Genomic DNA, 13273 nt, shown 5'->3' on the forward strand with positions numbered 1-13273 from the left:
GTAATTTGATCATAGATGTTCTTGTGGTGATGACTTCCAGATTTTGGGGAAATAATAGATGTTGAATTTTAGAAGTTATTGAATTGTCTTTTATTAATAAGTTTAAGTCTTCCGCATTGCTTTATGTTGATATTAAATTGAAATGTTAAGGTTTAGATTGGTTGGTTCGCTCACATCGGAGGGTAAATGTGGGTGCCAGTCGCGGCTCGGTTTTGGGTCGTGACACAATGTGGAAAAGGATAGACAATAGAAAGAAGTAAGTAGGGTATTTTAAGGTATCCGAGAGTAAAAATATGGAGAGCAAGGGGTTTATTGTATATTCTTGGTAGTTGATTTCTTATGTTATTAAACAGGAGTCGGGTGGACCAATGATGGTTATAACAAGATGTGGTTTCGTACTGATACAACTCGTTCTATGCCTTTTAGGCATAGTCTGGATGATTCATTAGGTGAAGATGACCAATACTCCAGCAGCTTCTACATCTGCTTTCGCATGGTGAGAGTTGTGTCTTTTCTTTATTATGTCTTGTTTTATTCTTAATAGCTCTTTTACATGTTTAAATGGAATCCTTAGGGTGTTAATTTCTTTACGAGTCTTAATCCTAATTTGTTTGAGAAGATTTTCATTTATAAAAACTTTATGATTTCATTTGTATCTATTTTTCATTATCTTTTAGCATATTTTGACTATTGAAATATAAGTTTTCTCTTACTTAGGTGGTAACATATAGTTTCCCTCATGGCCCTGTGGGTTGTGGGTTGGATCAGGAAAAATTGGTATCAGAACCCAAGTAACCAGTCTCACAGTAAAAGAAAAAAATATTGACTAGACTCCTGCTAATTGATGTGTTGACATTCACATCTAATCTACTTCAAGCTAGGAAATAATCTAGAAAGTTATCTCATCTTTTCTGCCTTCGTCAGAGGGTCGCTATATTTAATTTTTTATATTTTGTAGTGTAATTTACGTTCTTAAACAAATTATGCATTTGAAATTTTTTTCAATAAATCATAAAAGGTTTCCAACAAAAATTAAAAACCCGCACCTATTATGTTTTTTTATTTAAATTATTCACCATTAGATTACTTTTAGAATTTTGATATTTTATTTGGTTTTAGAGTAAAATCTATTATGATTGAAAAAAAATGAACAAGCTACTTTATTATTTTTTTTTCGTAAAGAAGAAACTAAATCATGCTTTCAATAGAAAATGAATACATTTTTAAAAAAATAATTAAATAATAGTAATCAGCTCATAAGAATGTATAAATTTATACTTTGTTAAATTTAAAATGTGAATTTTGCAATATTTAGATATTTAAAAACTATAAAACAAAGCTAATAAACGATAAGATATATTTATTTCATAGTCAAATATAAACATTTACTTTCTTTTCATCCGTTCTAATATAGAAGGAAGCAACTAATTATGCAAATCACAATTTTATTTCATCGGGATAGAAATAAAAACTTTCAGAATTAATTAAAAAGAACATTTTCATGGACAAAAAATCTTACGGTGTCATGAATAATAGTACACAACGGGCTTTCTAATGTACTATACAGACACAAATCGAGTCATGAAATGATGTTAAATAACCCGTAAATTTTCACAACAATGTTAAATAACACATCGGTGTGGAAATTTATGAAAACAAGAGAAATTAAAGTAGTGGTGCACGATACAATTACTGACTATTCATTGGTGAAAACTCCTTAAACATCCACAACTAGCACAATCATTTCTTAGTTCCATCATCACCATTCTATAAAAATTCATGACATCCATCAAATAATAACCAAACATAGTAGCATGATTGACATAAATCATATTTTTTATCATATCATTACTTGGATTTGAGCTTGAGTTTTTTGTCATTAGCTTGATTTTTTTTTCTTCTTAAACCTTATGAGAGAAGATTTTATTTCTCCTTTTACTTTGTTATGGATAAAATTTTCATTTAACACTATTGTTATACGGTGTACAAAAAACAAATTTCAACATCACATGTGTGTGCATGTGTCTGCGTTATTGCATACGTGAGTGTGCTTACATGTGTTTGAGTGTATCTTTGTGTCTGAACACTTTTTGGAAAAGTGCGTGCGTAGAATGTGTGTCCCATAATTATTATATTAAAATTTATAATGTCAAAAAGAGCTAATTTCATCCCAATTTCAAAAAGGGTGTTGACACCCAATTTTGACCGACCTTTAACCATTTTTAGGATTATATCCGACTAAATACGTATTTTAAAATTTACTTAAAGTTTTGAAGTTTTAGTCGATTTTTCTCAAAAATTATATATTTTAGTATCGTTTACTTTATAAAATTATTATAAAAATATTTATATTTTAATTTTTTTTAATGAATTTCAAATGTTTTTAAAAATAAATGATTTTCAATATTTTAATATATGTAGTATTTTAATTAAATAGTAATTTCTACACTTTCCCTAAATTTTAAATTCTAGCCTATTCTGTCATAATTTCTTTCAATTCTAGCCACTTGAATTCGAGTTTATTTCAATCATAGCCACTCTTTCATTTCAATTCTAGCCAAATTTTATTGCAATTTCAGCCATCTCATATCCAACCAAATCTGATTTTAAATGTCATCTTTTAATCTCATTCGTCCATTTAAATAAATAAATCCTAGATCGAATCCTAGCCCTTTAGATCAACGGTTGTGATTAAATTCCTTTTTCTTCTTGATTCCAATACACTAAAAATCAAAACCTAAAAAAAACTCACTCTTCTCCCTCCCCTCTCCTTGGCACCTGCCTGAACCTCCCTCTCTCTCCGGCGACCCCTCTTCTTTCTTCCCCGGCCAGCCAGCAGCTGCTGCCCGCCTCGTTCCCTTCTCTTCCCCCCTTATCTCCTTCTCGCTTCTCTCCCCTTCCCTCTCCTTCGTTTCCCCCTCATCCCTCTTCTCTTCTCCCTCTCGCCCCTCTTCTCTTCTCCTTCTTCTTTTGCAGGCCGGCGACAGCCACCACGCAGCAGCAGCCAGGCGAGGCAACCAGCGGCGACAGCCACCACGCAGCAGCAGCCAGGCGAGGCAACCAGCGGCGACAGCCACCACGCAGCAGCAGCGGACAACAGTGACCGGCGAACAACAGCTTTGTCCAGCGAAACCAGCAGCCTAGCGAGACATTGCAGCAGCCCCTCCCTTTTCCGGCAAAACAACGGACAACAACTCCAGCAGCTCCGGTCAACAGACACAAGCAGCAGCGCCAAACAAGAAAAAAAATTCTGGCGAGGAGAGCAACATCAACTCCGGTCAGCAGCAACCATAAGATTGAACAAGTGAATCTCTATCTCCGGCGAAGTTTGAGTTCAAAGGCGGATCTCAACAGATCCGTCCTAGTAAGTTTTAATCCAAATGATTTAATCTTTTTTCATTACATTATTGGTTATTGTGAGATGATTGCTTCGGAGTCTGTGTTTGGCATGTTCGATTTGATCTTAGTTGTTGATTTGTGCTCCGTTATTCCGTTGATGTGTGCTCAGATCGTACACAGTTTTTTTAACTTTCGTTTACTGTTGTACAGGTTGCAAACAAGCAAAATGTGTAGATTTATTATTTTGTTGTCCATATTCATATTATTAGTCTTATTCATATAATATCGCCAATTCGAAATACCCTTGATGCATTATCTTAAGCTTTGAACTGTCTTTTTGTGACTGAATCAATTTCGGCTCTAATAGTATTGTTTGTGGTTAGCTGCCCTCTATCTCAAGTTATTTCTACATATCTTAAAACAATTTTAAAATCTTGTTATGCTCAGGCTGATTGGTTATCCCAAATCCTCTCCCTCTAATTGATCTCAAATTGTTGATGTATTTTAGCCTGAATATTAGTCATTTGTGATGAATGACTTTACTTGATTGCTTGTTTATATATGATAATTGGCTGATTCTCTCTGGCTAAGTTAATTTGAAATATGCCTATCATGATCTTTTTCCATCAATGATGTTCAATTTCTAAAATATTTTTTCTTGTCTTGATGATGAATTAAGTTGACTATTATATACTTCGTATCAAGAAGAGTTTTCTTTCCTTGCTGAATTTCTGGTAATTTTTCTTGCTCATCTCTTTGATAGTGCTTTGACTAATTAATTAATTAGTGTGGCTAATTGGTAACTTCTTATCTTATTAGGGAAAAGTTTTTCATTCTCTTATTTATTTATATTCGGTAAAAAATATATATAAGATAAAGGCTAATTTCTTACTTGTTTATATTTGGTAAATATAATTAAATATTTTCTTATTTTGGATTCTTCTTTATTTGTGAAAAAATACTACTCTATTAATTTATTCTTACTTGTTTATATATGGTAGAATAATATTGTTTTGACTCTTCTTCATTTATGGTAAAAGATTATTTGTACTTATTTTATTTTTGGTAATGAAATATTCTTATAATTTCCTGATTTTAGCTCTCCTCTAATTTAAGGAAAATAGTATTATAATTAACTCCTTGATTTATTTTATTTCCATTATTGTGCTCCCCCTTATTTGTTATATAAATAGGACTCCCTCCCCTCCTTTCATACACACATTGACATCTTTGAAAAGAACTCACATTCTCTAACTCATTCTTACTTTCTTACCACAAATGCTACATTATTCTTAAACTTTCTCATTCTCTCATTACTCATACATACAAAAACTCANATATATAAATTTATTTGGGGGGTCGTCTAGGGGAGGGGGATTTATATGCTTACTTGTTCATTATAAATTTTTAGAAATCATGCCTATAGGTTTGTCTTTAACCACCTAGAATTATTGTTTGTAGGTGTTATAATCCAATCAGTTGTTTGATGCTTTGTTAATAAGTCTAAAAAATAATAACTAGATTCCATTAATTTTTAATGTTAAAATCAAATCATAATAATTTAGTAGGTTGATTAGGTGCTAACTTTTAGCATTGTCTTGTCATGTAGAAACCATGCCTAAGGATTAAACTGTTCATAACATTTAAATTTACAAAATTATGCATATATGTTTGAACACCTAGAAATTCATGTCTATAGGCTTGTAAATAACTTTTAACATATCCATAAAAAATAAAATTTGTTTGTGCATATTTGTGCCCTCCCCCTAAAATTAGTTAATATTATTTAATTAGTAATCTTATTTGTCCCCTTGAAAATTTTTCGCATTTATGATGCAATATGTTGTTTTCTTAAAAAATAGTGATAATAAATTAAATCATTTCATGCATTTAACAAACTACTTTGCTTTTGAATATTTCATATCAAAACCTTTGCATTTAATAAATTTACCACCTTAATGTTCTACTAGTTTTTTTTACTTACAAAGCCTTGCAACATAATTTTCTTAAAAAGTCATTATTCAATCTTCCTTTAAAACTTTGGATTGATTATGACATTGTTTATTTTTAAAAAAATAAGCACTATCTCCTAACCTATCGTTAGTGGGAAAGTTAAAGGAACTACGAGGTCTAGTTCCAATTTTTAAACCCGACGCGTCCCCGGAAGTATCACCTACCCATGAATTTTGAAAGGAATTATGTGTGTTTATGTGTAAATATTTATGTGACTACATGTAAATTTTAAATCTTTTAAATCATTTTTTTTCAAATACATAAACTATTTTTTAGACCGACCTCAAATAAAAATTGTTTCTATGGTGGAGGAGCGCGATCAACAATATCGTGGCATCATCCCTACAAAGAAACAAACATTTTTTTAAAAATAAAAATTTCATATTCAAAACTTGCTCAATTTTCAAAACTTTACTTTCTCACATATTAATTGCTTAATATTACAAACTTTGTTTATAACATAGTCTCACATGCTTAAATAAAAATAAAACTTGATTGTTTATTTATTGCTATCACCTACCTTGCATGCTCAAATTAATGAAAATAGTATTAGTTGTTTTTTTTTTTGTATTTGTTATCACTTAGCAAGATTAACTAAATTATGAAATGAAGTGACTTTGTTTGCTAATTGTAACCCCCACATAGACTGCATGAGATACGGTCGGGACCCACACTTGTGGACCTCGAGGGATGCCTAACACCTTCCCCTCGAGGTAATTAGAACCCTCACCCTAATCTCTGGCTCGTAGACCTTAGTTAGACCTAGTTAAGTTAGATAGGTTCCCTAACGCGCCTTAATTTGTTAGGTGTCGACTCCTCAAACTCGAAATCCCAAAAGAGTTGTTAGGTCGTGCACAAAACCCGTTTTCTGCGAAAGTGGGGCGCGACAGAATGGCGACTCCGCTGGGGATATTAGGTTCTTACCATTACGTGTTTCATTCTTATTTATGTGGGGTTTACTTTATATTATCTATTTCATCATTTGCTAGGTGTTCATCATATTTAGCTATCATTTTGTTGCCTTGTTTACTATGTTCTTTTCATGTTCCACCCCTTTTCTCCATTCTTATTTGTTTATTACTATGTTTCACATTCCCCCGTTTCCCTTATTTGTTTACTACATTTAATCCCCTATCCTCTTTCCTTATTTGCGTGATTTTTATTTTTACACCTTTATATGTTTAAATCCTTTTATTTATTTATTGTTTTATAAAATGCTTATATGTTACCACTTTCCAATTTAAATGCTAAGTGTTTATTGCTTTGATAATTGGCATTCCGCTCATATTTCCCCCAATTGGGACCCTCTCCTTTTTTCTATTTTTCGTGATGTTGTGCCTTTTCACCTCTCACAACCACTCCAATTCTATTCAAATACCCATTATATAGAGTCGGCATATGCGTGGACGTAACGGATAGTTTTACTACCGCGAAACCACGAGCCTCTCGCATAGAATCCCTTTCAAGTCCGCGTCAAGACAACTCTTAGAAGTCCTTGTTAGGTCATACATGCTGCATAAACCCTAGGTGGTTTGACCCTTGGCGTCAATCCATATAATTAGTAGGCACCTTATTGTCTAAAGGGCCCCAACACCCTTTAGACAAATTGCATATTTATGTGTCAATTTGATCATCATATTTTAAATCAAGTCATTATGTCAAAATGGAGTTAAAATCTTTCTTCGACTCTAAACTTCAAATTGGCAAAGTATAACTTGAATCAATTATGTGACCTTATTCTATTAACTGTTTTAATTGTCCCACTTTAAGTTTATCGTGTCATTCATTTGATATTATAGTTTTGGCTCACTATATAATAACTCGGTTTTGTGTTTGATTTACTTCTTTGACTAAAGGTTGTCTAGTATCTGGATAATTGGCTCGACTAAGAACCCGCAACATGACAAATATGTTCAACCTTCGAAAAAATCACCCATCTTCTCGTCCAACACAAAGTACCTTTTGGACCATCTCTCCTCATCCTATTCCTACTCACACCCTCTCTCAACAAAGGTCTCCATCACGCCTCAACTTTGATGCTTCACAATATGAGGGAATAGGTGACAAAATAGAGAAGTCTAAGCTAGATGCACTGCAACGAAAAATACATGACTTGGAGAAAAAGGTGAATGGAGGATTAAATTCAACACCAACTCCTGGCCTAAGGTATAAAAATTTATGTCTACACCCAGGAGTTGAATTGCCGTCAGGATTTAAAATACAAAAATTCAACATGTTCGACGGACGTGGGGATCCAATAGCACATCTCAAAGATTTCTGCAGCAGGCTAGTTGGCTTAGAAAACAATGAACCTCTCCTAATGAGGTTATTTATTCAAAGCTTATCAGGAATAGCCTTCACTTCGTACGTCAAACAAGACTTTGACAAATGGCTCGCATGGGAAGACATGGCTCGAGAATTTGTGGAACAATACAAGTTTAATAAAAAGGTTGACCCTACAATGTTAAATTTGATCAAATTGAAGAAATTAAGTCACGAATCTTTTGAGGAATATGTCATACGATGGAGAATGGAAGCCTCCAAGATACGTCACTTACCGCATGAAGAGGAGTTGGTCCAAACTCTCATCAGATCACTTGAGGGTATATACTACAAAACCCTATTCTTTGCTGGTATTCAAAGTTTCGACAGTCTAATTCGAATTGGAAAAGAGTTAGAATATGGCATTCAGTCTGGAAGAATTGCTGATACACAAAAATCTTTTCAAGTCCTGAAAGACTCATTAGATGAAAGGAATGAAGATGCATCTACCTATATACCTCCGAAACAAAGAAATCAGAATATTGAGCAAATTCATGCTATTCTTGAGCCTTCCTACCCTCAGGTATCTCAACATAAGGTGAGGAAACCTCGCGTCTTCACTCCCTTAAGGGAAACTTTGACCGACATTTTCCAGAGATTATGGGCTAAAGGACTTCTAAGACCAATAAATGGATGGATTCCCAAGCACTCTACTTCAAACTTTAATCTATCCAAAAATTGTGCCTATCATTCTAACATTCAAGGTCATGACACCGAAGAATGTGCAGCATTGAGAAATAAGATTCAGAATATGATTGAAAAAGGAAAAATTATAGTTCAACAAGGACGACAAAACAACAATTGCAATCCTTCTATGGCGAATACATTCATCGTTCAAGGAGACCCTACAAAGATGTATGTTAGGCACTTGACAAGGAAGCGTAAATCACATCAGAGAAATTGATATGGACAAGACTCTTATGAACAAAGTTGGCTTTATTGTTCTCAGATTTTATGCCCAAAGCCTTCCCCATTCCTTGTAAATCTGAACTACGTTTGACCTGATTTCCTTTTTGGATACGTAGGCAACCCTCCATGGGTCCGGTCTCTATCAAATAAATTTTCTTTCTTTCCCATGGTCATTCAAAACACTCATTTACAAATTCAAATCTAGACTAATTGACAATCCATGAACATATTTGACACTTGAATTCGAAGTCGAGCCTTAATGTCCAAATACAAGACAATCACTTTCTTTGGAACTTACAATTTTTTCTTTGAGTGAAGCAGGATCAAAATTCCTTACTAATAAACTGGGGCAGAATTTTTGAGGAAACCTCAAAAATTTTCATAAAGATGTTTGAAAAAGCGAGTATATATCTTATACTCTAAACTGGGGCAGAAATTTTTGAGAAATCCTCAAAAATTTCATCACAACGGAATGCAACTCTAAAGGCAAAACAAGCACATGTATGACCCTCTCTCGCCTTTTAAATATACGATTTTTCTCTGGATGCAGGAATAAATATATATGAGCGTACTGTCATATTTAGGAGCTACTATGTAAGTTATACTATCCTCAGATTATTTTGAAGAGGCTATTATCAACTTTCTTCTACGATTGACTGAATATATATTTAAGCTCTCCCGCCTTATTACAATATGACATTTAAGCTCTTCCGCCTTACAATAGGGTATTTAGGCTCGTCTGCCTTACAATACGACATTTAGACTCGACTGCCTTACAATACGACATTTAGGCTCTTCCGCCTTACAATAGGATATTTAGGCTCATCTGCCTTACAATACGATGTTTAGGCTCGTCTGCCTTACAATACGACATTAAGGCTCTTCCGCCTTACAATAGGATGTATAGGCTCTTCCGCCTTACAATAGGATGTTTAGGCTCGTCTGCCTTACAATACGACATTCAGGCTCGTCTGCCTTACAATACGACATTTAGGCTCTTCCTCCTTACAATAGGATGTTTAGGCTTTTCCGCCTTACAATACGATGTTTAGGCTTTTCCGCCTCAAAATATGATGTTTATGCTCGTCTGCCTTACAATATGACATTTAGACTCTTCTGCCTTACAACAGGATGCTTACATACATCCACATTACTACGATACGTTCCCGTCTATTTTATTATCGCTATATTATCACATCTGTTGGAGTTTGACATTATTCTTCAGAGATGGGCCAAAGACTATCAAGGCTTACACTACGTCTCAAACAGATACGCTTTTTATCACCTCTTGTCTATTTAGAACTCATATTTTATTATTATTGGTCATACTTTATCTATTTTATAAGCTAACATTTTATCTAGAATTTGCAGATATGACCGATCGCCCCTGATTACAATTATCATGCTATCATCTATCCCAACAAAGACCCTATCAATTCTTTACTACTCATATTCCGAACCTTGCAAAAGTTGATAATCTCACTCTATCATGCTCTTCTCGCTTCTTTGTCATGCTCTTTTAGCCTCTCAATCTCTCTCTTCTCGCTACTCTAATCTTATCCATTCAAGCCGATATTGTGCCTTCTGAATACCTTACCGCTCTTTCAACTTTTAAGAGTTTCATTTGCTCTTGAATCTAGAACTACACACGACCTGATTCTCGTATAACCAGAGATATGTAGGCGACTTAAAACCAAAGTCTCGGTCGTACCCTTTTTCAACTTTATAACGTTTCAATTGATCCAACTGACATCTCTCGTCGGTCGGACAAAATCGGCTACTAAGTCAACGTTGGTTGCCTGACAATTCATTCTTCATTTCAATCAACCAAGGGGCAGCTGTTGACACCCAATTTTGACCGACCTTTAACCATTTTTAGGATTATATCCGACTAAATACCTATTTTAAAATTTACTTAAAGTTTTGAAGTTTTAGTCGATTTTTCTCAAAAATTATATATTTTAGTATCGTTTACTTTATAAAATTATTATAAAAATATTTATATTTTAATTTTTTTTAATGAATTTCAAATGTTTTAAAAAATAAATGATTTTCAAAATTTTAATATATGTAGTATTTTAATTAAATAGTAATTTCTACACTTTCCCTAAATTTTAAATTCTAGCCTATTCTGTCATAATTTCTTTCAATTCTAGCCACTTGAATTCGAGTTTATTTCAATCATAGCCACTCTTTCATTTCAATTCTAGCCAAATTTTATTGCAATTTTAGCCATCTCATATCCAACCAAATCTGATTTTAAATGTCATCTTTTAATCTCATTCGTCCATTTAAATAAATAAATCCTAGATCGAACCCTAGCCCTTTAGATCAACGGTTGTGATTAAATTCCTTTTTCTTCTTGATTCCAATGCACTAAAAATCAAAACCTAAAAAAAACTCACTCTTCTCCCTCCCCTCTCCTTGGCACCTGCCTGAACCTCCCTCTCTCTCCGGCGACCCCTCTTCTTTCTTCCCCGGCCAGCCAGCAGCTGCTACCCGCCTCGTTCCCTTCTCTTCCCCCCTTATCTCCTTCTCGCTTCTCTCCCTTCCCTCTCCTTCGTTTCCCCCTCATCCCTCTTCTCTTCTCCCTCTCGCCCCTCTTCTCTTCTCCTTCTTCTTTTGCAGGCCGGCGACAGCCACCACGCAGCAGCAGCTAGGCGAGGCAACGAGCGGCGACAGCCACCACGCAGCAGCAGCCAGGCGAGGCAACCAGCGGCGACAGCCACCACGCAGCAGCAGCCAGGCGAGGCAACCAGCAACTCCGACAACGCCAGCCAGCAGCTCCGACAACGCCAGCCAGCAGCCACTCCGGCTAGCAGTTGCGGCCAGCAGCCAGGCGAGACAGCCGGCAGAAGCAGCAAGCAAAAGCTCACTGTCTCTTTCTCGTCAATGCAACTACTCCGACCATCAGCTATGGCGGAACTACGGTGAGTTTTCTGTTCTCTTCTCTTTCCTTTCTTTTCTCTTCTCCAGCAGGGACGACCAGCGGCCATAAACTCCAGCAACTGGAAGCGGTTCGGACAAGAGCTTCAACCATTCGAAAAATATTTCGATCTGCGGGTGATTGATCACAATTGATCTGTCCAGGTTTAATTTTTTTTTCTCGTTTTCAGATTATTATTATTTATATCATAGCATTGATTAATTGGGGTCCTCAATCTGCTCATGATTTCCATGAAGAATTATTTTTCATGTGTTTAGGAGATTAACAAGTGCATTAAGCTTCATTTGGGTGAGTTGATTTTATTTTTCTCTACTTTATTATGTGTATTGGCAGAAGATCTCTTTACTTATTATTATGCTCTTGGTTATTCGGATTGTTCGGGTATGATATGAATACCATCAACTCTAATTGTTTCTCCTTGATTAAGGTTTATCAGGCTGATTCAATTTACTATCCAAAGTTTGCCCCTTAATAAATAAATAAAGCTCTTGTTAATATTATGATAACTGATTTGGGGGATGAATTATTTTGTTCCTTTGAATAATAATTGTTTAAATATATATATATATATATATATATATATATATATCTTATTTGTTGATTTTTACTCCTTTCGTTGTAAAGAATATATAATGTTGTGAATTGGTTCCGTCTTTTAATTATAATAGATTGATTCTTACCTTTACATCTTAGGAAAATCTTTATTAGTTTCAATTTTCTGGTTTGGTTCTCTTAAAGTTAAAATATGTGTAATTGATCTATTTTTCCTTATGTATAAACTTACTAATTTCTTACTTGTTTATCTTTGGTAAAATTATATTTGACTCTTCTTATTTAAGGGAAATATTTTACTCTTATATGTTTATATTTGATAACAGATTTTTAATATAAAATTTGATTTTGTCTCTTCCTTATTCAAGGTAAAAGATTATTTGTACTTATTTTATTCTTGGTAATGAAATATTCTTATAATTTCTGATTTTAGCTCCCCTCTAAATTAAGGAAATTGGTTTAATAATTGATTCCTTAATTTATTTATTTCCCTTATTAAGTGCACCGCTCTTTGCTATATAAATAAGACCCCCTCCGTTCAAAACTCATCAACTCATACACTCATTTCACTCTCAATTACAAGTTCTCTCATCACTCTTCATTCTCCCATTTCTCTCTTGCTACTCTAAATACATTAAGATTTCGATAGACATTCAAGTGCTCTTCTTCGCTACCTGGATTTTTGCCTTTGTTCGAGTAAAGGTTGGATCAACTTGCTCTTCATTGCTACCATTCCTAATCTGCTCAACCGTTATTTGACTGTTTTAACAGGTTTCAAACTTGAAGTTCAAGTTGAAGATCAACCATGAAGAAAGATTTATTTGTTTATTTGAATCTATTTTTTTTTCTTTCTTATTTTGTTTATTCGAATGTTGTAACATTTGTAACTCTAAAGATCATATATAAATTTATTTGGGGGTCGTNTTGGTAATGAAATATATTAACATATTTTCTGATTTGGATATCCTTTAAAATAAGGAAAATTGTTTATAATTGATTCGTTGAAATATTTATTTCCCTTATTTGTTCCCCCCTCCTCTACTATATAAAGAGACTCCTTTTATTCATTCACACACTCATTCACTTTCAATCACAAATTCTCTCATCACTCTCTCTTCTCTCATTGCTCTCTTGCTACTCTAACAATACATTAAGATTTCGATAAACATTCAAGTGCTCTTCTTCGCTACC

The 13273-nt window shown here is 34.1% G+C and overlaps 1 protein-coding gene across 1 annotated transcript; it reads left to right on the top strand.

Annotated features, from left to right (window-relative positions):
• Positions 1-7252: 7252 nt before the first annotated feature.
• Positions 7253-8578, top strand: LOC107009813. The gene has a single exon (XM_015209140.1). It carries the CDS (start codon positions 7253-7255, stop codon positions 8576-8578), a length of 1326 nt encoding a protein of 441 aa, XP_015064626.1.
• The last annotated feature ends 4695 nt before the right edge of the window (positions 8579-13273 follow it).

Source organism: Solanum pennellii, chromosome 2, assembly GCF_001406875.1.
Source record: "Solanum pennellii chromosome 2, SPENNV200".
Lineage (NCBI taxonomy): Eukaryota > Viridiplantae > Streptophyta > Magnoliopsida > Solanales > Solanaceae > Solanum > Solanum pennellii.

Excerpts from the sequence above, each read along its gene's own strand:
- LOC107009813 (XM_015209140.1), top strand. The coding sequence starts at position 7,253 with ATGACAAATATGTTCAACCTTCGAAAAAATCACCCATCTTCTCGTCCA.